Source organism: Cibotium barometz, chromosome 31, assembly GCF_041138505.1.
Source record: "Cibotium barometz isolate CiBa-2024 chromosome 31, ASM4113850v1, whole genome shotgun sequence".
NCBI lineage: Eukaryota > Viridiplantae > Streptophyta > Polypodiopsida > Cyatheales > Cibotiaceae > Cibotium > Cibotium barometz.
The window spans coordinates 18,303,917-18,330,994 of NC_141076.1; the positions used below are offsets into that span (position 1 = coordinate 18,303,917).

Consider the following 27,078-nt stretch of genomic DNA (forward strand, 5'->3'; position numbering starts at 1 on the left):
TGAATTGCATGTAATCCACTTGAATGACAACAAGAGAGCAATGACAACAAGAGAGCAAAGCATAGTTCTTCAACTGCACCAGTGATAAGCATAAGAAGAAGTAGCAGATATACGCATGTGTAAAGGCAACAGGATCCAGAAGTCATGCCTATGAGACATGCAATGTAAGTTGCAAGAGGGAAACTCATCAATGGAGGATCCGATGAGGAAAAATCAGCAATTGTAGGGCTGATAAAAGTAAAAAAACAGCAAGGGGAAAAGCTGAAAATCGGGAGAAAAAGTGGGGGCTTGAGGCGGGCATCAGCCAATGCTATGAGAGGATGGGTAAACTCTCAGCGATGCCATGATCAGTGGCATGTATGGCAAGTATAAAGATGCATATAATCCCACAATGAATAATATACATGTGACATGTCAAAACCATGAGGGCAAGTCAACAGTGGCCGAGTGTGTAGAAGGCACTCCTAGTAAACATCACATGTGAGAAAGTGACAATGTCAGCACTGTAGAAACGATCCCGCTGCAAGGGAAAAGAGCATAAAAGGCATCTCCAGTAGACATCACATAAGAGAAAGCGTCTAGCATAGACAAGCATAAGGGTCAACAAGCATAAGTGACCATGAGGCATCACCAACTGCATGTGGGCAAGTAAAATCCCCTCCTGAAATGCATTTGCCAGACAATCAGGGTCACCTCGAAACGTGTTTCACTTCCCCTGAAACGCGAAACGCGAAACGTTGGTGAAACGTTTCATGCATGGAGTGAAACGTAGAACGTTTCAAGGCGGGCAGTTTAAAAAAACAAGAAAAAAATAAGAGATTTCTATCAAGTATGAGAAAAACGTACAAAAATCATAGCTATAAGCCCATCTTCTCAATATTCAGAAATGGCCATTCAATTCGATGCCCAAATTTGGGGGTTTTGTCCAATTTGGGACAAAATCCCCTAATTTGTGCAAATCTCAATTTGGATCCCCAAATTGGTTGCCCAATTCTTCCACCAATTCGAGGGTTTGGGCAAAACCCCCAAATTGGTTGCCCAATTCTTCCACCAATTTGAGGGTTATGATTGATTGATTATTGAACTGTTGGTGTGCATTGTGTATACTTTCAGCTCTTTGGCACCATGCCCAACCTTTAGATTTTATGTATATAATCGTTTCGGTCCATCGTTTCATTGGCCACCTTCCGGTGGTGAAACGTTTCATTCCAAAATGAATCGTTTCAACAACGTTTCATTTCAGCAGTGAAACGTTTCGTGGTGACCTTGCAGACAATGCATACCAAGGAGTACAGACTATAGAGCATAGTCATCAAAAGCAACGGCATTAGAAGACATGTCTGCAGGTGATGAAGATGTAAGGATCAAGGCTGATACATGTGTAGCCAAATTGGCCTGATCTGCACTTGTGGAAGAAGATGCCAACTTCTTCTTTTTTTCACTCTCAATATGCTTCCTGCTTTCCTCTATGGTGTGCCCTGTTTTCCTGCAATAATTTTAGCGCTTTTTCTTTTCAGGCTTGTCCTCTGTCTTGGGAGGATCCGATGGGCTAGGTTTAGGCCCAGATCTATTCCCACGAAAGGGAGCAGCCATTGCTGACTCAACAGACATCATGTTGTTCCAATTGGAATGAGATTGCTCTTCACTGAGCAAGAGAGTTACAAGGTTGTCAAAAGTGACCGCATTAGGTGCATTGCCAGCCAACAACCGCAAAGTGGTGTCAAATGTCTGATAAGAGTCAGGCAAATTACGCAAAACTGTTTGAACAAGATAGCCATCTGTCAATACCTCAGCAATGTTAATGAGTTGCTCTCGTAGGTCTTTCACATGCGTAAGGTACTGATCGATAGAGTCACCTTCAAGCACGCGGTCAGTCTCAAGCTTGCCCCGAAGGTAAGCTACATGAGCCTCATTGCGACCTGAATACAACGCCGCCACTCTTTGTCCTCGGAAGATCAAAGATAAAATCCATAGCAATACTCTCCCACGGTCTATTTGGAATAGGCAAAGGATGAAGTAACCCAGGTGTCTTTTGACGGTCATACTTCACCTTCTGACAAATGATGCAATCACGAACAAAAGCATCAGCATCCCTGCGCATACTAGGCCAATAAAAGAATGCCTCCAAAGCTTTCACTGTAGCCTCAATACCACGATGGCTTGCATAAGGCAGAGCATGGCATTCTGTCAAAACCTTCTGCCTCAACTGAGATGTGACAAAGTCCTAAGAAACTTTGCACATCATGTATAGACTGCAAATCCGGCCAAATTTTTATCGCTTCAATTTTCACTGGATCCATCCTGACGCCATCCTTAGACAGTGTGTGCCCAAGAAAGCGAATCTCTTGCATGAAAAATTCACTCTTCTTCCCATTGACAACCAACCTATGCTTTCTGAGTTCCTCAAACACTTTGGTCAAATGCTTCCGATGCTCCTTTTCTGAATGAGAAAACACAATCATATCATCAAAGAAGGTACCCACAAAAGCACGGTGGGGTCGGAAAATTCGATCCATCATCCTGTTAAAAGTTGCTGGAGCATTCGTAAGACCAAAAGGCATGACCAAAAAACTCATAAAGTCCAAAAGTTGTCCTGAAGGCTGTCTTGTTCACATCTTCTGGTCTGATGCGAATTTGATGGTATCCACTCTTCCAATCAATGCGACTGAAGTAAGCTGCTCCTTGTAACCGATCGAAAATATCATCTATTCGTGGTATAGGAAATTTGTTCTTGATGGTAATCTTATTCAGTGCCCTGTAATCAATGCACATCCGCCAAGAACCATCTTTCTTTTGTATCAAAAGCACTGGTGAACAATAAGGCGAAGAGCTCAACTGAATCAACCCTTTGTCCAACAGATCATGCACTTGGCTCATAATCTCTTCTTGTTGGGTTGCACTCACCCTATAGGGTGGCTTATTTGGTGGTTAACTCCCAGGAATCAAATCAATCGCATGATCCTCAGGCCTAGCAGGCGGTAACTCCCCTAGCAAAGTCTCTGAAAAACAATCTTGAAAACTTTTGAGAAAATCCATTCTTTCCTTGTCCAACTTAGACAGGTTGGAATCTGTGGTATCCTGATTCTCTTTAGCAAACACTAAGTAAACAGAAAGATGTTTCTTTATTAAATGAGAAATGGCCGAGGCCGATACAAGAGGAATAGATTCTCCTTTAAGCTTTACATCAAGAGTGTGTTCCTTATTCTTGTGAGTGAGTGATTTTCCTATTGAAAGTATCTACCACTGCTTTAACTTTATGGCACCAAGGCATACCCAACAAAACATCACAACCCTTCAACGGCATAATGTAGAAATCATCCTCTCTGTCCGTGTAAGTCTACACTGAGATGCAGTTTCCCAATGATCGGTGTAACCTCAACCGTATGTCTAGGACAAGCCAAAGTAGCCTCATGAAACACACCCATCTCTTCTGGTTTGATGCCCAACTTTGCCGCAAGCTCAGGGGTGATGAAGTTTGCACGAGCCCCAGGATCGAAAAAGATCAAGACCTCCTGATGATCTTGAAGTCTTCCCCATGCTCTACACAACTCTGAAGATGCATCCCGTTACTTCAACCCTATCAAGTCAGGTACCAGTCCAGCAGACGGTTTCTGTTTCTTTGCTTTGGGCTCTTCTTGTGAGTCATCTGCGTTTTTAAGTGCTCTCTTCGGACACCTATAGTACCGATGTCCCTCTTCTCCACAAGAGAAACATTTGTTGGCAGCTATAAGTTCTTTCTTTTCTTCGTTTGTTCTTTGAGGTAAGGGCTGAAATTTCCTTTTCTTGGATTGCCCCTTCTCTCGTGGTTCAGTGTCGTTGTTGTCCTTTGACTCCTTTGCCTCTTTAAATGCTTTCTTTGAGAAGAGACGTTGATCCTTAAATCCTGACATCTGACCAGTAAGCATGGCATATCTAGTCTGAGCATTTTCTATCATCTGAGTCATATTGGTGAACTTTGTTTTAATGCAATAGTCACGAAGCTCCTTGGGTAACCCACAACAATACGTCTCTACCTGCTCAACGAGTGACACTGGCCTAAAGGATGTGACCGGTAGCAAAGCATCCCAAAATTTCTTGTTATATTCTTCCAGATTGCTACAGTCTCTAGAATCTAATCGATGCCAAGCCGTCATAACATCCACCTCAAAAGTCGGTGTTAACCATACAGATGAGAAGATTTGTTTGAACTCCACCCAAGTGCTTGGTGCTATTCCCTGATGAACAAGTGTCAACCACCATTGAAGAGCATTTCCTTTTAGGAAAGAAGCTGCCTTCCGTACCTTAGATGCCTCTGTGAAGTTACCACCAGAAAATGCCGCATCAAACTATTAAATGAAGGTGAGAGCCTTCAAACGATCCTTTGCACCACTAAAAGTATCAAACTTTACTGTAGCACCACCCTCTTTATAATCTGTTGGCTTCTCGCCTGCAACAAGATTATCATAGGGATGTGGTTTGAGAAAAGAATCGCCCACAGCATTAGACCCCATGCCCATCATACCACCTCCCATACCAGGCATACCAAAAGCACTTCCGCCACCACCACCATAAGTTCCATACATACCTCCTGGCATACCTCCATACATACGTGGCTGCATACCATAGCTCCCAGTCATGCCCATGTTGGGTACACCCATCATGGAATGAAAGACAGAGCCTCCGCCAAAGTAACCAGGATGAGAAGTAGTAGCAGGGGGGAAAAGAAGAAGAAGAATCAGGGTATGGCTGAAAATTTGGGTAGATGGGAGCCGAATGTTGAGGCTTAGCTTTCTTCTCAGATCCCTGCTTCCATGGTTTAGAATCAACTTTGAAGTTTTGTGGAAAACGTGAGTCCTTTGTCGCGAGTTCCATTAACTTTCCATCAAGCTCTGCATCTTTGCTTCATATGTGGCATCATCATCTTCAAATTCTGGCGTATCGGGAGGTAATTCTTGCTCGCTTTCCTTGACTTCTTCGAAGTAGTCTTCCTCTTCTGAAGATAAATCCTTCATCTCCGCACTAGTTCCAGCCATAAAATTAAATGTGTTGACCATAGGCTCGCCTGGTTTAAAAAGTTGACGATGTATCCCGGCAATGGAACCTTGAAACCCGCCTTCAGAAACTTGCGGCGGGCGGTGAGCATACTTAATCACACTTAAAACTCTTTATGATCTCGAATAATAAACTTCGAAGAGGAAGAAAAAGAGGTGGAGCTAGAGTGCTCCTGCACAAAAGACCAATTGGCCCCAAAGCGTGGCGCCCTCGCAGGTATTTACTTATCACTTGAAGTCGGCATAGCCCTTGTACAATTCCTGCGAAGAAATCTCCTTGCTCCATGTAGAGGAGATCTCCTTGAAGCTTTCACCCAATTTGTTTTGTTGGATACAAGAGCCTTGACCTCCTTTTTATACAAGTTTGGGGGTGAAAACCATAGATTTTCCCCCTAAGAAAAAAAAAACTACAAGTGCTTTTCACTTATTATTATTATTTTAATTTAAAAAAAAACTGGGCGTAGCATTTTTTTTTTCCGAAATCCACGCAGTTTTTTTTTATATTCGTTTTTGGCTGCTCGGCGTTTCTCTTGCGCTTTTGCTGCCCGGCGCCTTTTCCTTGCGTTTTGGGGATTCGCGTGGGTGCCTGCCATGTCAGCTGACTGCCGCCTCACATGGGCTAGCTCGCCATCTCCTGCAATCCACCACGCCTGCATTAGCTGCCTGTGCCATGTTAGCGCTTGCAGTCCAGCCACGTCAGTGCTTGCATTAGCCGCGAGTGCCACGTGGCAGCGCCACGTCACTTGCTGCGTTGGTTGCTGACTGGCTGCACTTGGCCACCTCTACAGTGTGACTAGGCTGCCCCTTGCTGTACTGGCTGCAACCCCTTCTGTAGGGCTTCTACTCGGTTGCCCCCTTGGTCACCCCTATGCTGCCCCATAGGCTGTCTTGAGTGCCCAACAGAAGAAGGAGATCTCAGCTGCTGCACTTGCAACAAGGTAAGAGAAATACGCAAAAACATATACATGCACATGTACAATGATATGAGCATGCACTGGCACGTCCAGAAAAACTTGTAGAACCTGTGTGCAGGAAATCTGAGAGATAAAAAATAGGAGATCTTGTCCAGAAGGTCTCTGGAATATGAACAAGACCACAATAAATGCGGATTACTCTCAGTAGTATGATGACATCTTGGACAAAAAGGAGAGGCAATCCTTCTTTGAGCCAATTTCACTCCCACATATCGACAATGCATCTCCAAAGAAAGAGTCTCTGCTTCAATGGCATTTTCAACTTCCATATCAATGTGAGTTTTCCTTTCCACCAAGCTAAAGACTTATCCAGATGCCAAAGAGAATTAGCATGATGAGCAATCCATGGAGGAGGTAATATCAATCGATAAGCCTGTATAGAAGTCAATAGATGCAAAGGCTGAGAGGATAATCTTGAACTTGAAGACTCAAGATGCCAATCTTGAAGCCTGTCTCTTACATCCAATGTTGGAATCGGAATGAAAGGGTGTAAGAGATCTGCAATAGCTTTCCATATAGATCTATGATGCATCCCAAGATTGTATTGTTGGCATGCTGCCGGAAAAGAAAGAATTTGCCCTCGAGTATCTACCATGTCGTCAATGAACCGGATGCCCAACTTCATAAGATTGTAAGCTCTGATTGGTTGTTGTACAGCAAGGGGAGAGTAAAAAACAGCACTCCAATGTATGCTTTCCATTCGAAGCGAGGAAGCTATAGAGGCAGGATGGGGAGACCATTTGATGCGAGAGAGCACTTTCTTCCAATCCTGAATCAAGGAAGTAGAGAATGGACAACCAGGGATTTTACCTTGAAATTTGCCAAGTACTACTTCCGATGGATCAACTAACCAACGACCATAAGCATTTGTGCGCATCTGACCACACAAAATTGCCAACATGATAGACCAAGGCTGCTCTTGTTGAAAAAAGGTTTTGAGCATAGTGATCTTTCTTGCCAGCACATGAAATTTGATGTTTATAATATTCAAACCACCATGCATTCTTGGTGAGCAAAGCAAGTCCATTTTGAGCAACCTTAAAGCTTTTTATGAAGCTTAGTTTTCCAAAAAATCTCCATGGCTTGAGACATAAAAGAAGAAAGATCTCGAGATGACCAATGTAATAGAGGAAGGTAGAACTGGACATAAGCCAGAACAATGGACTAAACAATTTGAAGCCGTACGTGCAATGGCCAAGTGGAGATCTTCCAATATTCTAATTTGTCATGAATTTTGTTTAGTACCCAAGATATTTGTTGCTTATTTCTGATTTTCCAGCCAATGGGATAACCCAAATGTCTTACTATGCTTTCCGGATAAATAATCTGGCCGGGCCACAGGATAGCATGCGAGTCACAATGCTTGAGAGGTAAGAGTTTTGATTTCTGAAAATTAATTTTTAGACCAGCTGCCAACCCGAAATTTGAAAGAGTATCCATCAATAGGCGAAGCTCCAGAGGACTGTTCTTTGGCATGAAGAATGAATCATCTGCATAAGCCTGTGCAATGAAAGGCCGTGAACCAGCAATCTGAAGCCCCTCTAACTGTCTAGTATCAACCAGATGATCCATATAAAGAAGCAAAGGATGTGAAGTAATAGCATAGAACAAAGCACTGAGAGGGCATCCCTGTCGAACTGATCGTTCTAGAGTCCCAAGACTCAGACAAATGTTTCCCTATAAAGCATTGAGCAGTGGAATCTGAGTAAAGCCAATATATGACATTAACTAGCTTTGGCCCAAAACCAAGTTTAGACATGATTTGAGAAACATAATCCCACTGCACCGTATCAAATGCCTTTGCCACATCCACCTGCATGACCAGGACATCCTGAGCAGAGTATTTTGCATATTCCATTGCAATGAGAGTATTGGAGATATTATCATGTATATGCCTTCTTGGAAGAAAACCATATTGCCTGGGATGAAGTCCATCATGAAGGATATCCTTTATTCGATGTACCAACATTTTAGCAATAAGTTTATATATAACAGGCATCAAAGTGATAGGCCTCTAGTCATCCATTGTCTCACACAGAGGTTTTTTGGGCAGAAGCTTAACCAGACCATGCCTCCAAGCTGAGGGAAGATGTTGATGCTGCCAGGCTACATTAATGAGCTTCAATTCAGCCCAGAAGGCTACAAAAAATTCAACCGTCAAACCATCCCAGCCTGGGGATTTATGTTTACCCAAATGCTTGAGGGCTTCATCCAATTCAGTATCTGAAAAGGACATTTCCAGCATTGAAGCTTTTTGCAAAGAAACAATAGGAGAAACAAGCTCAATAAATCTGCTCCGAGCCAATGCAGCCTGAGGTGTAGAAGAAGATGGTAGAGAAAAAAGAAGCTGAAAATGATCCAGACATTGTTTTTCTAGCTGCGATAAAGTCTGGGTCCAAAGACCATCGGGTTTCCTGACTCTCATGATAGATTGACTTTGTCTGTACGTGTGTAAATTTCGAAAGAAAGATTTCGAGGAGCAACCCTTATCTAGCATAGGTTTAACTCTAGCCCTTGTCTGCCATTTGGAAAGCTTGCGTTTATCATTAGCATCAATTATGGAAGAAGCACAAGACAAAGAATTCTGTTCAGAAGCAGAAAGAGACCTTTGATGGCTAATCTGTACCAAAGACTGCTTGTATGATTTTGCCCACTGGATATGCTGTCTGGTTTCTGCCATGTACCATCTTCCATATTCCTTAATGACATTTTGAATACGATGCACAAAAGAGTTCGAAGCAAAATCCAGATCCTCCTGAGCATGGGATAACAATGGCTTACAAGCCGATCTGATCATTTGCTGGAATTTTTCATGAGAAAGATATAATTGATTAACCTGCAAATGTCTGACTAAAGAGAGCTGAATATCATCCAGAGGCATACCAAATGAAAGGTTGAGCCAAAGTGGAGTGTGATCAGATAGTTGTTGAGAATAATCAGTCCACATTTGACATGTATAATCATCATATTGCTGAGCATGAATAAGATACCATCTATCAAGCCTGGCCCAATATTCTGTAAAAGCATTATCATGATATGTGAATCCCAAAACCGAAGGGTGAGTTGCTGTCCATAAATCTGCAGTATGAAGTGATGAAGTCATATGTTCCCATTGCTGGATTTCAGAGGGAAGCATATGGGATTTATGTGTGGTATTGTCCTTCCAGTGAGGAGAATTATTAAAGTCACCACAAAGAAGAGCATTTGAGGACCAAGGATATTGGTTTATGGAGTCCCACATTTGAGCTCTGGAAGCTGAAATTTGAGAGGCATACAAGGAGCCTATTTCAAAAATCTCTCCATTGATCATACATTGGATAATCATCCATCGGCCACAAAGATCATTATATGCTACACAGGGCTGCAGATCATGCCTGGCTAAAATACACAACCTAGAGAATTGTCCAGATCCTGCATAAAATATATCATATCCTGAAAAGAACCCATGCTGGCCAGCAAAAGAATGCTGATTATGCTCTTGCAGACACACAACATCTGGATGAGTATTATTTATATAATGCCATAGGAGCCTCCATTTATGCTGATTGCAGAGGCCCTGTATGTTATAAGAAAAACATTTAAGAGAAGTACGCATGAAAATATGTACAAGAGATGAGCAGTCCTCAAAGAGAAAGGGAGGCATCAGGCCTCTGCCATTGCCACAGGGTCTTGCTGACCCTCAGAATCCAATTCCCTGACTAGATCATCTTCTTCACAAAGTGGAATACCCTTCTTAACTGCATTAACCCATGCCTTTGAGATGGGGCTGTCCGAAGAGGTAGAAGGTTGACCAAGAGATGAAGCAGAAGCATCCCAATTACGAGATTGGAGAGGTCTTTGTTTGAGAGGCACCGTCTTCTTTGCATTTTGCCAACCCTCGTGAGAAGATGAATTATTTTCCACTAGCTTGCTTTTTCCTTTATCCTTGTTTTGAGCTGAATTGGCTTGGTTCCCTGTATGAACTGAAGGCTTTGCTCCTTTAGCTTCTGTCTTTTCCACATAAGTCTTTTGACCTCCTTTATTAGATGACTGAGGAATGGCAGCTGGAGGAGGCGGATGAAGGATTGAGGGACACTCAGAAGCTAGATGCCCGAACTTGTGACAAGAGAAACAAGCTCCAGCAAAAATGCCCCATTTCAAAGTAAAATATTTCTTTCCGAAATTAACACCCTCAATCTCAACTGCAATAGAAGAGGGGGTTGGTCTATCAGTATCCCATAAGATGCAAAAACGATTTTTATTACCTGTGGGACGAGGGGGACAGATCACTTGTCCCAATGTCATCGCTAAGCCTGGAAGCTCTGTTCTCATGTAATCTGGAAAATCAATGACTTCAACCCATACAGGGCAGTGATGTTTAATGAGACTCTGATAATCCTTATTAGGAGACCAAGGCATGATGTGCACCATTTGACGACCAAAAAATAAAGGTGACATTTCCAGCATCTTTTGTTTTGTCAATGCATCCAAGAGATGAACCTCATAACATCCTCTGGAGGCAAAATAGACTCCTTCTACATAGCATCCACCTAGGAGAGAATTCACCCATTGTCCCACATCATTAGCCGAGGGTATTTTACTTGGAAAAAAGATGATGACTGCAGTTTGAGAAAGCTTCTTCAGAGGATGCACAAGAGAAGGCAACTTCATCTTGTAAGTGAGTTCCGGAGCAGGTAGTATCCATTCTCTTCTACTTTGTTGAAAATCCTCATTCAACATGTCAAACACATAGGAAGCATCTTCAGATGAAGGAGCTATGGGGGGCAGAGTTTCCCTTGATTGTCTTTTAGGTTCAGGAGAAAGAGCTCTCTTGACATAATACTTGCTTGTTTCTGCCATGGAGACTATTCGATTCAGCAGGAAGACACAGATCAGAAAAAAGGGGGACAACGCTATTGGAATACTATCTTACACAGAAGGGAAAACAGAGACCTGTAGCGAGGCGCGCGCACACACACACACACACACACACACACACACACTCCTACACACGCAGACAGGTCGCAGAAGAGAGGAAGATAGGGCAGATTGACGAAGAGAATACAGTATTTCTCTGCGCTAAGAAGGGACCCTCAGATTGTGGCGAAGAGGGCTGCAGGCCCGACACAGACAGGCGCGCCTTACCAGACGTGCTCACACACAAGGGGCGAGCAGGTCGAGCAGACCAGCATGCTAGCAGGTCGAGGGAGCAGGCGAGGCAGGCGAGCAGGCCGCGATGTTCGAGAGCTTCCGCACACATACACATGTACACACACACCAAACATGTATCTGCATCCACACGTGTACAATCTACACATGCACATACAGAATAAACATGATCAGTGAATGTTAAACATGCTTAAACATAATCACATGCTTAAGAAAAGAGGTAAAATACTCAGTCTTGTAACAATTCACCTTCCGCTGAAGCAGGTGCAAGAGGACGCTCCTCAGTGTCATCCACATATAGCCATACATTCTTGGCAACCAATACATGACGGATCATATAAGCCCACATAGGGTAGTTATCCCCATTGAGCTTGTCCTCTTGAGATAGCATTCCAAAGAGGTCATTATTACTGTTGGCCATGATAACACAACAAATCTGTCACAAGTCACCATGAGTAGGCAATGAATGCGGGAGATAAATAGCAGGATAAGCAATGGATTGAAAGGGAAGTCCTTCACCACGAGAAATACAATGCCCCAAATCTGCAAGTGTACTGCACGATGATGGAAATCTTTCAAAGTGTCCACAATGGCATACATATACTGCAGCAAACCACAAATCTATACATGTGCCGTGAAAAACACGATCAGCTAATGCTTGTAAGACCTACAAGTGCTCAAATCGTGGCAAAATCAAAGGTAAATTGGTCGAATGCTGCAAAAAATAGACTCAATGTAGAAAAGCCCCAATTTTTAGGCAGCCAATTAGACGAAATCTGAACCTGCACCTGTAAATCTATACCTGTAAAGCTGCTAAAGTGTCCAAGTGTGCAACAAAATTTGGGGGAAATGGGTAAAACACTCTGGCACAAAAACACTTGAAAGAGCTGCAAAACTAATCCAAACTGCAAAAAATCCCCAGTTATGCATACGTAAGCAAATAATTCCTGTTGAAATCGGTGACTAGGGTGTTTAATAGTGTAAATTGCGGGTCGATTGTGAAAAGCCCCAAAATATTGCAGTTGAAAACACAAATAGGGTCAATTCCAGGAGAGGTCTGTCGGCTGTGTGAACCAGTCGGCCGTGTGTACAGCAAGGGAAAGAGAGGGAGAAGGAATCTGAATTAGTCGGCTGTGCGTGTGAAGCAAGCAGCCAGCCCAGTCGGCAAAGGGTAGGAACACATCGGGCAACAGGTGTGCAGACTCATCGAACCATAGGGGTGTTCGTGTTGTTCGTAGGTGACGGTGAAGGGTTTCTTGTAGTCACTAGGCGTCGTGGCAGCCAAGAATCCCCACGGATCAGTCGACGTGTAGGTGGGTGTGCAGGTCAGTAGCGCCGCTGCCAAATGGTGATCGTAGTTCTGCAGAAAAAAAAAGCAGAAAGCGATCAGCGACGGGTGGCAGTCGCTTTTGATATTTTAGCCTTCGTAAAAAAAAAAGGCATGCTTCTTTTTGTTTTTAGAACCTACATCAAGGGGTTTTAAAAATATTAAAACCAAAAGCGTGTTTAAAAAAAAACATGTGGATTTTTTAGCTTCTATGTGACTTTATATGTGTAGCTTATGTGTTTTTTAAAGTGTTTTTTTTCCAAGCTTTAGGTGTGGCTTTTATAAAAGCCCTCTAGCATGGTTTTTTTTCATTAAAAAAAAACACAAAAGCAACACATGCTTTTTGGGAGGCCTAAAAAATACGCATAAAGTGGGCTTCTTGCCACACATCTCCTCATACTCTCTAACACTCTTCCTTACTTCCGACCAAGCTTTTCTCTCACCTTGCCCTCTTCAAAATGTCGACCCAAGAATCGGAGATGGAACCCATTTCCGAACGTGAAGACCTGCCGGTTATTGAGGCCGCCGATGGCGATCTTTCGAAGATTTTGTATCCAAATTTGATTTTCAAGAGTTTAAAGTTGCTTTCGAAGCGTCTTTCTCGGAACGCCAGGCACAAGTCGCCGCGCAGATGTAGGCTTTACAAAATTCCATCTCTTTATTGACCACTATCCTGTCTACTCTCTCTGGCATGGATACCTTGGCATCTGTTTAGGCTCCAACATTACTCCGGAATAGTTTGGGGGCGAGCAAAAGCAACGTATCAAGGAGATTGTGGACACATGGCTATATAAGTGGCAGGTCCACTTCGAGTTTCATCCATATGACGATGGCAAAAAGATTCAACTAGTAGCAGGTTTCCTCTCAGGCAAAGCTTTGCTCTGGTGGAAAGAATTCAAACCTAAACCAACAACGTGGGCACAGTTTGAAGAAGTCTTCAAGAAAGAATTCCTCAAGGAGGATGACTATGATATCGTTGCTCAGTTTGCCAGTTTGACCATGACCTCACAGAACCTCACTTATGAGGCCTACCTCCAGAAATTTAGAGACTTACAGATGAAAGCTACGAAGATGGATTCTACTACTCTTTTGGGTTTCTTCGTAGCCGGTTTACCGGACTCGTACTGTTTACAGGTCAAAAACAACAAATGCAAAACTTTGGACGAGGCCATTCATTTTGCTCGTATTTATGACGATACAATGGTCTCTTCCAAATCTAAACTCGTGACCGAGCAGGAGAACAAGCACAAAAGAAAGTTCTCTGCGCCGATGGCTAGCACGATAGAAAGAAAGTCTTTGGACCAACCTTCGAAGAATTCTACTTCGACTCCAGTAAAGAAAAACATCTCCTCAAGGCTTTGAAGCTCAAAAAGGAGGGCGTTGCTTCATCTGCGAAGAAAAATGACATATGCGTAATGAGTGCCCGAAGAAGAAGGGTGCAAAGACCAACATAGCAACCAACCAATTGTCTTTGATAGGTACTTCTGTCACTATACTTTCTTGCCCTAGTTCATGTTCTGATTTTTTGTTCAACTCTAAAGTTTTTGGCTTGCATGATCTTCTTCGAGTTTATGGAGAAGTGAATGGCCATAGAATCCACATTCTTCTGGATCCTGGCAGCTCACACAACTTTGTTAATTATAAACTTGTGCAGAAATTGGGTTTGGACACAACACCTAGCGATCATATCTACGAGGTACGCTTACCTGTGGGTCGGCAAGTATGGGATCGAAAGGTGGAGAAGCTACTGATCCGGATTCAGGACTACGAAGATATTCCGGAATGCTATGTTATGCAACTAGATCATGTAGACTTGTTATTAGGGATTGAGTGGTTTAAGAACCTTCAAGTCTAGAGAGATTGGTCTAGTCATACTTATTCTTTGAACATACGAACACCCAGTTTTGTATCCATCCCTCTCAGGGACTTCTTGTAAATAACGTTGATTTTGAAAATATAATGGATTCTTCTCTATATAATGCTTTCTAATGTGTCTTGATTCCACTTTCTTCATTCCTTATACCTACTATGGATGTCAATGAATTAAGTGTGTTTGAAAGCAAAGAACTAAAGAAGTTACTTGATTCATTTCAAGATGTATTTCCTAAGGAGCTACCATCGGGCTTATCACCCGAAGGGGCAGTAGATCATCGTATTGATCTGGTCCTTTGTGCTCAACCTGTTAGCATTCCACCTTACAGGATGAGCGAGGTTGAGGAAGATGAGTTGGCTAAACAACTCATAGATTATTTGAGGATGGGCTAGATCCGTCTAAGTAAATCACCTTGGGGTGCACCTGTGTTACCCAGGAGAAAGAAGGACAACACCTGGAAAATGTGTGTAGATTACAAGAGATTGAACAAACTGACAATCAAGAACCGTTATCCTCTCCCTAGATCAGATAACCTCATTGATTGTTTAGTCGGAGCGAAGTATTTCACAAAGATAGATTTACGTACTGGCTATCACCAGATACGTATACATGAAAGGCACGTCAAAAGAATCGCCTTTCGACTAGGTATGGCCATTACGAGTTTCTCGTATTACTTTTGGGTTAGCAAATGCTCCAGCCACTTTCCAGCAAACGATGAACGATCTTTTTCGTGAACATTTGGAAAAATTCGTGGTTGTGTTCCTAGATAATATTTTAGTATATAGTCGTACTCTTGAGTATCACGTTACACACCTCACGATTGTCTTAACTATTTTAAGACAGAATCGACTGTATGCTAAATTAAGTAAATGTGAGTTTTTAATGACAGAAATCATTTACTTGGGATACAAGATCACAAGAGACGGATTGAGCATTGACTATGACCGAGTTCAGAAGGTTCTGGCTTGGCCTATACCGCATATTGTGAGACAACTTCGTTCTTTTCTCGGTTTTGTTGGTTTTCTTCGGAAATCTGTTCGGGAGTTCTCTTAGCTCACACTACTGATGACCGACTTGTTGAAAGGTCGTGGACGTAAGTCGAATCAGCCTATGACTTGGAATAAAGATCTGGATATGGCCTTCAGACTTTTGAAAGATAAAGTCAAGGAAGCACCTACCTTAGTACTACCCGATCCTAGTCGGCCTTATGTTCTTGAGATTGATGCTAGTGACTATGCAATTGGGGCTTCTCTATTCCAAGATGGTAAACCTGTTGCTTTTGAGAGTAGAAAGCTGGACGACACTCAATCTCGTTGGCCAATTCTTGAGAAGAGCTTTATGCTGTCATTCACGCTCTCAAGGTTTGAAGGCATTATTTATATGGCTCCAAGTTTGTAGTATTGACTGATCATTAGTCAATCAAGTATGTGTGTGATGCCGATGATTTACGAGGAAGAAAGCTCGATGGGCTGAGTTAATGCAAGATTTTGATTTTGAAATCCGTTACCGAAAGGGGTTCATGAATAGTGTAGTAGATGCGCTTAGTCGGATTAGAGAGGTGAATACTTTGTCATTTGGTCCTGCACCCCCTTCACGTTATTTGGCTTTGTTTTGCAGGTTTCGAGTCTTGTATCAGGAGCGTTCTACGAGGAGATCCATGGGGATTTGACAGGAAACTTGACACCACAACCTATACTACTGGTGACAAAGCAACCACTAGCCCATTGCCCATACTAAATGCTTCTTAATTGGCTCATAATCCAACGTCCGTTTATTAGAACCCTCTGCTGAGTACATGTTAGGGTTAGCAGAGTAGCACCTATGGAGGCTTAAAAGGATACATGGTAATGAGTGTAGTAAAGAGAGAGAGTGAGAGATGTGACAGATTGAAATGAAAGGGGCTCAGAGATTGCATGACTCAATGGTACTTTGATTAATGATTTTTAAGCTTCAAAGAGTACAATGCTTTTATAGGCTTTTAGAGCCTTATCTTTTGACACACCACACACTGTGGCAATGACACATGGCAAGTGCCCATGACATCATTGCTTATCACATACACACACATAAGTGGCTACAAGAGGTTCACACACTCTTACACACTTACTCACATAAGTGAGTGTTTATAGAAAAGATCTACCACCTATCCCATCCACGCTGCCTTAGAGCGAGACTCACCATGCGTCACCTCCCGTGCCATGCTCACAAAGGCTCTTTGGTCAGGGTTTTGGGCAGAGGTAGTGAGGTCACTTTGTGACCCCTCCAACTCCTAACCTGGATTTATATGAGAAAGGAGCCTTTTACAATATCAATGTCCTTTAACACACACATGAAAAGCACACAGGATTATTACATCTCATTTCTCGCGCAGAGAACCCAACAAAACTCACACAACATAAAAACATCTAGAATGCCCAGTCATAGTCTTCCTCATCACTGAGGGAGACTTGGGTGGTTGTTGCGTTGATTTCTTCGATTGGCTCCTCTTCTTCAGATTAACATGGTGCTTCTCTTGCTCTTTCTCAATCTTTTTAAAACATTGTGACTCCTTGTGCCCCAAACGTTGACAGTATCTCCACTTTATCTTTTTGTTGGACCTCTAGTTCTGTGCTCTAGCAAAGGTCTTATTGTCCCCGAGGTTGTTGCTAGATGCTTGGCCATCTTTGATTCTCTGGTCTCTTTCAATAAGCACTTCTACTACCATGTCCTCGAATGTCGTTGAAGCTAGGTGTAGTACTTTGAGGGATGGTTGGAATTGAGTAACATCTTGCATACTTTTTGTAAGAACAACCATTTAATCTTCATCATGAGGCTCACACTTCAAGCTAGTAAGCTGCCAAACTAATGAGTAGAACTTTGCAAGATGGTCACTTAATTCTTCGTTGTGTTCCATCTTAAGATCATAAAATTTAAGCATAAAAAATACTTTGGAATTAGTGATTTTATTCCCAAAGATCCTTTCTAGCTTGTTCCAGATTTGGTTAGCCATTGATTTGAAGTCGACTAGATGTATGAGTGAATCTGCAAGTCCGAGGCCGATGATGGCGATTGCCCGTTGATTGCGTAGCCTCCAGGTTTTCAACTTTGGTCCCTTAGTTGAAGGAGCATTCTCATCGCCGGAGAGACAATCCCCCATAGTCCTTCCGTTATCAAGAGTAACTGCATCTTGGTCTGCCATGTCAGAAACCCAATTCTTGAGAACTTTTCCATAAGGAAGCAACAATGGGCGGAAAACTTTGGAGGTTAGCTTATAGTGAGATGAAGCAAAGGAGGAGCATTAGAAGGTGTCAATGGAAGAGATATAGAGGGCTGTCCTTTGTGCTGGAGAAGGCCTTCTCTGTAGCAAGGATAAAAAGGGCCGAGAAGAGGTGGCGGACCAGGCCAAGTAGAAGACGTGCGGAGGTGGCTGAGCGGGCGGCGTTGAACAGAAGAGCATGTGCAGGTGGTGGCGCACTGAACACGTCCACGTGGCGGCCTACCGAGCATATCTAGGCGGTCGAGGAGGCAAAATGTTCGGAGGTGGCAAGGCTGAGGTGGTGCGCCCAGCCCTAGCACCACTGAAAAAGTTGCTGGTGGCGCTTTTAGGTGATGGATAGCTAGCTTTGATACCACTTGTGAGCTGTTCGGTGGTGGCGCTTTTAGGTGATGGATAGCTAGCTCTGATACCACTTGTGAGCTGTTAGGGTTAGGAGAGTAGTAGCTATGGAGGAAAAGGATACATAGTAACGAGTGTAGTAAAGAGAGGGAGTGAGAGATGTGACAGATTGAAATGAAAGGGGCTCAAAGGTTGCATGACTCAATGGTACTTTGGTTAATGATTTTTAAGCTTCTAAGAGTACAATGCTTTTATAGGCTTTTGAGAGAGATGTGCTGAATGCTGATGGTGAATGACTGTTCCTTTCTCCATTGCTGAGGTCCACCCTTGGATGCCGGCTTTCCTCTATGTAGGAGGTAGGAAGATGACTGATTTGAATGCTTACTACTGTCTGAATGCTGAATATGCTGATCTGCTGACTCTCTTTGCTCCCTAGGTAGGAAACGCTGAGAAGAGAGGAAGATCTGTGAGATGATTTATGACTGAATTGATGATGCGCTTTATATATGAAGGAATGCTGCTGGTCGGCCAGCATGCTACTGTTGGCCAGCTTGCCTGAGTCCTCATGACTTCAATAAATGCCTATATGATGCTGTCGGCTGCCACATGACCTGGTCGGGCATTGAACTGCTGTCCATACCAGTCAGCTGCCCATTCTACTTGCTCAATGCTTGAATGCCATGCTCAATGCTGGAATGCCATGCTGTAAAATGCCTGGATATTGCTTGATATTCCTGAATGCTATCTGCTAAATGCTTATGATATGCTATGATATGTCACTTGTACACCTTCTGGGTGTGCACGTGACAGCATATATCTAATAGTTAACTTTTGTTAGGGTGGATTTGTTAGGCGGAAAGTTGAAATTAGGGGGTTGGATATGAACATTAGGTTCAGTTTGCGTAATTTTGAGCCAGTCATTTAACAAGGCGGCAAGGCTTTTACTCTGGCTCAAAATGAGGAGATGATGTTGAACGGAGGTAAGCCCAAGCAAAACCAGCCTAGCCCCAAACCCTAGCAACAGTCATCCACCACCCACGTCCATCACCCAACAGTCATCATCCCAATCAAGAAAGGGAGCTCAGAATCGCAAGGATTCAAAGAAAGATTCTCAGAAGACTTGAAGAGACAAGAAAGATAGGGAATACAAGCCTTAGAAGACACTTGAGGAAAAGGCCAAGGAGGGCATTACTAGTGGATATGTCCAACAAGACGAGCAAACGCGGTACAAGGGCGAGAACCAATATTTCTTCTGCCACACCATGCGGCATGGTAAGAAACATTGTACCAAGTGGCATGCTGCACAAGCCTCCAAGACATCTGCCTCCACAGTAGCCATTGCTACAGCTTCATCCACACCTCCAATATCTACCACTAATTCTGTACAACTCTTACCCGCTTTAAAACTTAGTACCAACCATGGTATTTGACGATAAGGAGGGTGAGGTTGAAGGGAAAAAGAAAGCCCTCATTCGTGCTTATGGGACAGCCAAGGGACAACAATTTATTGTCCTCTGCGATATGGGCAGCTCTAAGGATGCCATTTCTCCTCAGCTAGCTAAAAAGATGAGATGTACACTTGTATCCCATCATCTGGGCGTAGACGGGTTTACACTTGGTCTTCGTACTCAAATTTCCCATAAGGCTTAGCAGTTTGAATTCAAGGTTCAAAAGGCCACATTTTAGCGAGACTGCATTGTCTTACTGCTTTTGGGGTTTGTGATGATTCTTGGCATTCGGTGGTTTAGGGAGTATGCATCCATTCTTGATTGGAGGTAGGACACTTCCACGATTGTTGATGGTGTTATTGAGCTTGTCCTGATTTGCGGGGATAGGAGCATTCTCGGCATTTCACTCATCTCCCCCATATAGGACCAAAGAGCCATCAGAAAAGGAGCCGAGTGTGCTTTGATATCTGTCCATAGCTAGCGGTTTGCTGTTCAATGAGCAACCCCTTCGAAGCAACTGATGAAAGGTCTCCTCCCAAAATATCAAGATATTATGTTGAAGGATGATCTCCCGCTCTAGCTTTCACCTAATTTTTTGAGGATCATTGCATCCCGGGATAGAATTGCCCAGTAAGTTCCCTTATCGCCTTTCTAAGGCATTGGAGGGAGAGCTGGAGCAGCAGCTTCCCTAGTTACTCTGAGATGGATTTATCCGGTCCTCATCCTCGCCCTTTGCTGCACTGATTTTATTTGTGCAAAAGAAAGATAAGTCCTCATGATTACACGTGGATTGCAAGACACTCAATAAAATCACAGTTAAAAATATGTTCCCAATGCCTAGGATTGAGTATATCCTTGAGCGACTCAATGGTGTTAAGTTCTTTTCCAAGATAGATCTCAAAAGTAGCGATCATCATCTTTGGATCTTTACGGTTGACATTCCAAAAACAGCCTTTAGGATTGAACGCAACTATAGTTGTCACGGTACAAAAATACGATACCGTATGGGAATTTTTGGTACAATACGAAATTTTCGGATACCGTACGATAAAATACGTATAAAAAAAAACACTTACAAGCTATGGAGCTTCAGCTTGAATGTGAGGGAAGTTTGGGGGAGGGGGGGAGGAGGAGGAGTCTACAGTGCTTGAGGAACCAGAACATGGATATGTGTCTCTCCCGATTGTCTCCAAAAAAGAACCTGGATCTGTAATGCAATACCAAAGGTCTCCCAGTGTAGCGTTTATGACTAAGGGACCGTCCTTGCACAAATACGAGTAGTGCATCTAGGGTGATAGGTTTAGGGACTCCTCTCTAAATCAAAATGGCCATGTCCAAATCTTCTCCCTCGTACATAACTTGAGAATCTAACTATCTAGCCTACCTATACCACGGATCTCCAAGTGATGTAGCAAGATTCTCTCATCCTACTAATCAAGTGTACGGTACCTGTCTACCTTGCCAGATTTTTTAGGTCTCTCAACAATCCCATATGGAATACTGAGTGGATACGAAAGTTGCGGAGTATTGCGGGCATTTGGGATCTTCATTAAGCAGGGTTTCTATATTTTTTTTAAGCATTTGGATTTTAATTTCTCAAAGTTTTTTTTTTTTGGGGGGGGGGGTGGGGGGAACTTGTACTGTACGGTACGAAGCATACGTACGAATGGGTTCGTACCGGTACGAGAAACAACTATGAACGCAACCACTACAAGTTTGTGGTAATGCCATTTGGACTCATCAATGCATCGGCGATGTTCAACAAGATGATGTTTAGGAGTCTTTGTGGAGCTCATAGGAAAGTGTGTGTTCATCTTTTTAGATGCTATACTCATCTTTTTTGCCTCTATAGAGCAACAATCGCGGGACAATGAACTCTTTGTAGATGTGGAAAAGGTCTTGCAACAGTCGCGGGACAATGAACTCTTTGTTATTGAAAAGAAGAGTGAGTTTAGAGTATTGGAAATCCACTATCTGGGACATATCATTAGCGAAGACTGGTTTAACCTTGATCCTGAAAAGGTGAGGGCAATTCTCGAATGGGATTTTCCCAAGAATGTTGAGGAGATCTGTTCTTTTGTAGGTCTTTGTCAAGTAGACAGGTCGCACATGGACATTTTTCAACCTTGCCGCACCTCTTATAGACTTGCTTAAGGGTGTGAAGACGCGTCAACAGAAGGTGTTCGTTATGGACAAAACACTCGAGGCATTCCATGTAATGAAGGAAGTTGCCTCCGAGGCTCCAGTTTTTATGTTGGCTTGATAGGATGATTCTTTTGAGGTGATTACTGATGCCACCAATTTAGTCATAGGAGTTGTCCTCGAGCAGGAAGGGCATCCAATGGCTTATTACAACCGGAAGTTGAATGACGCAGAGAAGTACTATTCAGTATATATGACAAAGAGTTATTGGGGGTGATGAAAGCTCTTGAGCATTGGAAACCTTTCCTTTATGGGACGGAATTCACAGTTAAGACAGATCATCAGGCATTTATGCAAACCATGCCTAGTGCGCCCAATGGAAAGACAGACAAGCTAGGTGGAGTCAGATTTTCCAGCAATTTGGAGGTATGATTGAATACATCCCTGGCAAAAATAACCCCCTTGGCGATGCTCTAAGTCGCAAAGGTACCATTTAAACTCTGCAAGAGTCCATTATCCTCGAAATACAGGGAAAGGATTTAGACAGTGTGTCCATGAAGTGACAAAATCATGGAAATAACATAATTAAAACCCAAGTAGAGCTGAAAGAGAAAACAGTCATGTAAGTGGTAGTGGTGCAATTCTACAATGATATAATGTGAGGGGATCCATCGGAGAGAGAGAGAGAGAGAGTTACATTAATGTCTATAAAAGAACCGAAGGGTCGCCAATAGTGTCATAAAAAATTCGACTAGGTCATGGAAAAAGAAAATAAATGAACTATCTATACAAAAGGATTATGTGAGAATAGAGTTAGAAGTTAGCCATGTGGCTGAAATGAGATAGAGAGAGAGAGAGAGAGAAATATTAAGGGTCTACTAAAGACCCAATTGGCCTATGAGACTAGTAATGTCCATGGCATATCTCATCATAGAACGGAAAATAAAATAGAAACAAAACAAAGGTTTCTCATTGGGGTGATACAAAATTGTCCATGGAATCTCATCATGGAATACCAGGAACATGAGAGGAGCATCAGCCCCCAATAGATGGTATACCACTCTCCAAAATATCAAGCATGGGGTAATGAGTATGGCCGAGAGGTCTACCACAGCTACGTCATGTGGAAATGTAGCTTGGTGGCGGTGGAGCATGTCTTGGATCTGGAGCTGATGAGGGGATCGTGGCCGACATCCAGGGGCGTCCGGGCACGTTGGAATGCAAAGGCCCGGTCGGAGGTAACTCCTCTCGGGCGAGGTGGGTCCAGAGCAGCTCGAGGTGGGTCCATATAGGATCCATTGTATGGGTGTCATCTACCTCTTTGGTGTGAAGTAGCTGTTGATGGTTGGTGGAGGAGGGGTCGGGGTGGCTGGGGCCGAAGCTCCCTCAAGAAAGTTTCCCTGTGTTTGCAGCTCCAGCAAGAAGAGCCCTAGGCAATGGTAGTCTAGGAAGTCAATGATCTTCGAGAGTGGATCAAATTCCTCATGAAACAGACAGTGAAACCTCCCATGGATCTCATAGTATATTGGGCAACGACATATGTAATGCTCCTCTAGGCGTAGAGAGAGAGAGAGAGAGAGAGAGAGAGAGAGAGAGAGAGAGTTATATTTACGTCTTACAGAAGGCCGGATGGGCCTATGAGACAAAAGATGATTACAAGTATCCATGGAATATCATCATCATGGAAAATTGAAACAAAACTCAAACTAAAACTAGAAACCTAGTACTTGAAGCTGAGTCCTAGGTAAATGCACAAAACAAACGGGGGGAGCATGCTATAAAGTAAACAAGAATGATCATAATGCTCTCTATCTCAAATCTATGGAGGGGAGGGGTCCATGGGGGAGATCCATCATCGGGGAGGAGAGGATAGCTGCAAGATCTGAAGTAGTGATGAGGCTGAGAAGAGGAGGCCTCCATCGTGCGTCGGCGATGTGTAAGGCTCCTAGAGAGAGAGAGAGAGAGATTTATGTCTACAAAAGATCCAATGGGCCTATTAGAACAAAAAGTGCGAAGTAGCATCATTGTTGAAAAAAGAAAAACAAACTAGCTACCTAGATAAAATCATCATGTGAGAGTTTGTGTTATTAAAAGAGAGAGAGGGAGATTGATAACAAGCTATCTGTCCTTTGCAGGGTATCACACAGCTGATGATCTCCTAAGAATAATTAGTTATTTCTATCATGGAGCGGGTAGACCAGCATGTCTAAAAAAGGTCCAGCCTGCTGAAAATGTTTTGAGTACGCTCTGAAAGTTAAGGTCCAGGCACGCTCTTGTTGGGACAGCATGTATATAAACCCAAGTGAGGCCTTTTTCCTTCATTATGCCTCCTTGTTATAGGGTCTATCTTTGCCTGGTAGGTGTGTAAAAACGTGTTTTAAATTAAAAACATGGTGGAAATGATCTGGTTTGGCCTTCAAAACAGAGCATGCAATTCCACGCTTACATTGGGATAGTATGTGAACTCAACATGGTTCAGGTAATCCAACCCGAAAAAAGTTATTCTTATTGTTGATTTCACCATTGCCAAGAGGAGAGATGGTTAGAAAAGTAGATGGCTAAGAGAGACCTGCGAAGCTTGACTAATTAACGGTAAAAAATGCTGATGGAATGGTAAGTAGATTACCACATTTATACTAATTAGAGCTTGTGAGTAGATGAGTAGATATTCTCAAATCCTCGACAAACATTAACAAATCTTTAATAAACATTAAATAATCCTTGATAAACAATACCACCACAAAATCAAGCTTTATAAATGTTATATTTTTGAAGCTTTGCCTTCTCTCGCCACATTATCCGAAGAGGATTGGTAGCGAGTCCGGTCATGATGCTCTCCCGTGATACGCAACAAACCATCAGGCCCACACGAGGTTATCCATGCAGAGTTTGTTTTCACCTTATGCACTCTTCCAGATAGTCACACACCTCCATCATATCAATCACATAGATCACCACAAGTACTCGAGGCTTGCCTTGGAGTCTGTGAGACAACTAGCACTCGAGGGCTGCCTTGGAGTACTTCCTTCTTAGGATTTAGACTACCCTTTTCTCCGGCTCTCTCATGAGGAACCAGATTATGGTTAGATCTTCTCAGCCTGTACACCCATTGCACATGGATCACACCTTCGGAGCTCCCACCGAAGATGAACTTTTGCGTGAGATCACTTCCTCACGCTCATTGAGGATGTAATCTAGTAGCCAGGTTACGTGAGTGTTCACATGTCGTCCCATGCCATGCGGATTACGATTGGCTAGATACGAGTCTCATCCCATCGCCCAAGAGTGGAGACCGGAAGAGTTGAGTGCGTCTTCAGAGGTGGGAAGCTCATACGGGGACTTAGGGAGGTGAGGATCCACCGATTATGCCACACAGAGGTCGAGACAAAGGAGCATTACCTATGTTGCTGCCCGATATACTATGAGATCTGTGGGAGGTTTCATAGTTTGTTCCATGAGGGGTTTGGCCCACTCTCCATATCAATGTCTTTTTGGACCACCCTTGCTAAGGACTCTTCTTGCTCGAGCTTCATAGACATAGGGGCACTTTCTTGAGAGCTGTGGTCCCAACCACACTGACCCTTCCCTCATCAGCTTCTTTCGGATCGAGGAGGATACCCATATAGTGGATCCAGTGGACCCACCTTGGGTTGCTTCGGACCGACCTCGCCCGAGAGCCTCGGTCCTCTAGACGTCAGCCATGATCCCCTCATTAGCTCCAGATCCAGGTAATGCTCTATCGCCATGGAGCTACCTTTCCATGGGATATAGTTGAGTGATTAGCCCCATCCTTGATATTTTGGAGTGGTATACCATCTAACGGAGGCTCATGCTCCTCATGCTTCATGTTCATGGTGTTCCATAATGAGATTTTGATGGACAGTTTTATGTCACTTCAGTGAGTTTTGTTTTGTTTCTATTTATTTTCCATTCCATGATGAGATATATGCCATGGACATTATTCTATCTTGTAGGCCCATTGAGTCTTTAGTATACGTTTAATCTCTCTCTCTCTCTCTCTCTATCTCTACCTTTCGGGGGTTGTTTTGTGTGTAGATTCGATTATGTAAGAGTTGGAGTGAGAGGCCTCATGTACTTGGTCAATGGATGCCCAATGTCTCTTGCCTTGCAAAGGCTTGTGCATGTGCCTATATGATTTTCTTCCATAGAAAAGCATGTGGTTCCAAATTTTGGTTCTCTATGGTATCAGTCTATGCTATATTTATGGCTAAGGCTATGGTGTCTATGGGAGGCCATTATGACTATTCCCATGGCTATGGCTATGGCTATGTCAGTTCATGTAGCTATGGTTTTTATGAACAATCACACTAAGCTTTTATAATTTCATATGTCCATTTCTCATCAAGCATGTTGATCATCTTCTCAGACTAGTTGTTTCGCTATGGCTTCCTTGGTCAAAATTCATCTTGCTTCTTCGTGTGTTTGGTTTTTCTTCTTGTGAATTTTCCTGGCGTCATTTCCACAACATTCACAATTCATAGCACGACCTATACACACCTATTTAAACTTCCTTAGTATTTGTTTTTCTAAGAATCGACTATTGTCAGATGCAGTGCAAGAGCAAATGTATGGTTCATGTTTACACAACATATAGGTGCCTTTGGTGTTTTTACTTATAACAAACCCTCTATCAATGGGTGATTATTACTTCGAGCTCACAAGAGCATTCTTCAATCTTGTAAAGGACCCATATGAACATCTCTTATGCAAGAAAATATCCCCATATGAGCGTCCCTTTTTAGCCCCTTGACGAATAATCTATTCAAGCCCCTAAGTGTAACATCCATTTGCCGCTATGGACTCCATGTGACCACACACTAAAGCTATGCATGAACACCCTTATAGCCATATTCAAAGGTTGATGCACACACTTGTCATGACCACATGACAAACATTAAAATTTATGTGTATTTACTATGACCCCATGCATCTGAACATCTCCTATCACCATGTTTGAATTATTTCTATGCCAAGATTTCTAAAAACCAAGGTTTCCACAGGAAAAAAAAACATTTTCTATGACCACATGTTAATTCTTTCTATGCTAAGTTACTTAAATTTTCTAGCTTCCATTGAATACTAGAGTGCTTGAGCAATTGTACACGTGGTTTCTTGTGTGCATATAAAAATATGCAAAATAGCGGAGATGCAAATATTTGAGAGTGCATTAACATGCCATGATGTGGTTACAAATGTGGCCATGCACACTTCTTCGAAAGTTAGCATGTTGTGCAGTAATAGGTTGATGGTCCATTCTTATTATTTCATTGAAAAAACGACAATCATACACTAGCTTGTTCAATGGTAGCATTGATAGTGGAGAGCTAGTGAGTAATTTACTCTCATTGTTGCTACAAATAAAGATAACTGATTGTTTAAAATGAGATGGTATTGGTGCAAACCAAAGTGTGTACATCACTAACACATCAACATTGTGTAATTTACTCTCATTGTTGCTACAACTAAAGATAACTGATTATTTGAAATGAAATGAGATTCGTGCAAACCAAAGTGTGTACA

The 27,078-nt window shown here is 42.8% G+C and overlaps 1 protein-coding gene across 2 annotated transcripts in view; it reads left to right on the forward strand.

Annotated features, from left to right (window-relative positions):
• LOC147620566 (uncharacterized) overlaps positions 1-24,045 on the forward strand; it is a 64,657-nt gene extending 40,612 nt beyond the window's left edge. For both annotated transcript variants that reach the window (XM_086824802.1, XM_086824803.1), the window contains one exon: positions 23,673-24,045. In XM_086824802.1, the coding sequence (XP_086680928.1) occupies positions 23,673-23,788 (116 nt within the window). In that variant the 3' untranslated portion in view covers positions 23,789-24,045. The remainder of the gene's footprint in view (positions 1-23,672) is intronic.
• The last annotated feature ends 3,033 nt before the right edge of the window (positions 24,046-27,078 follow it).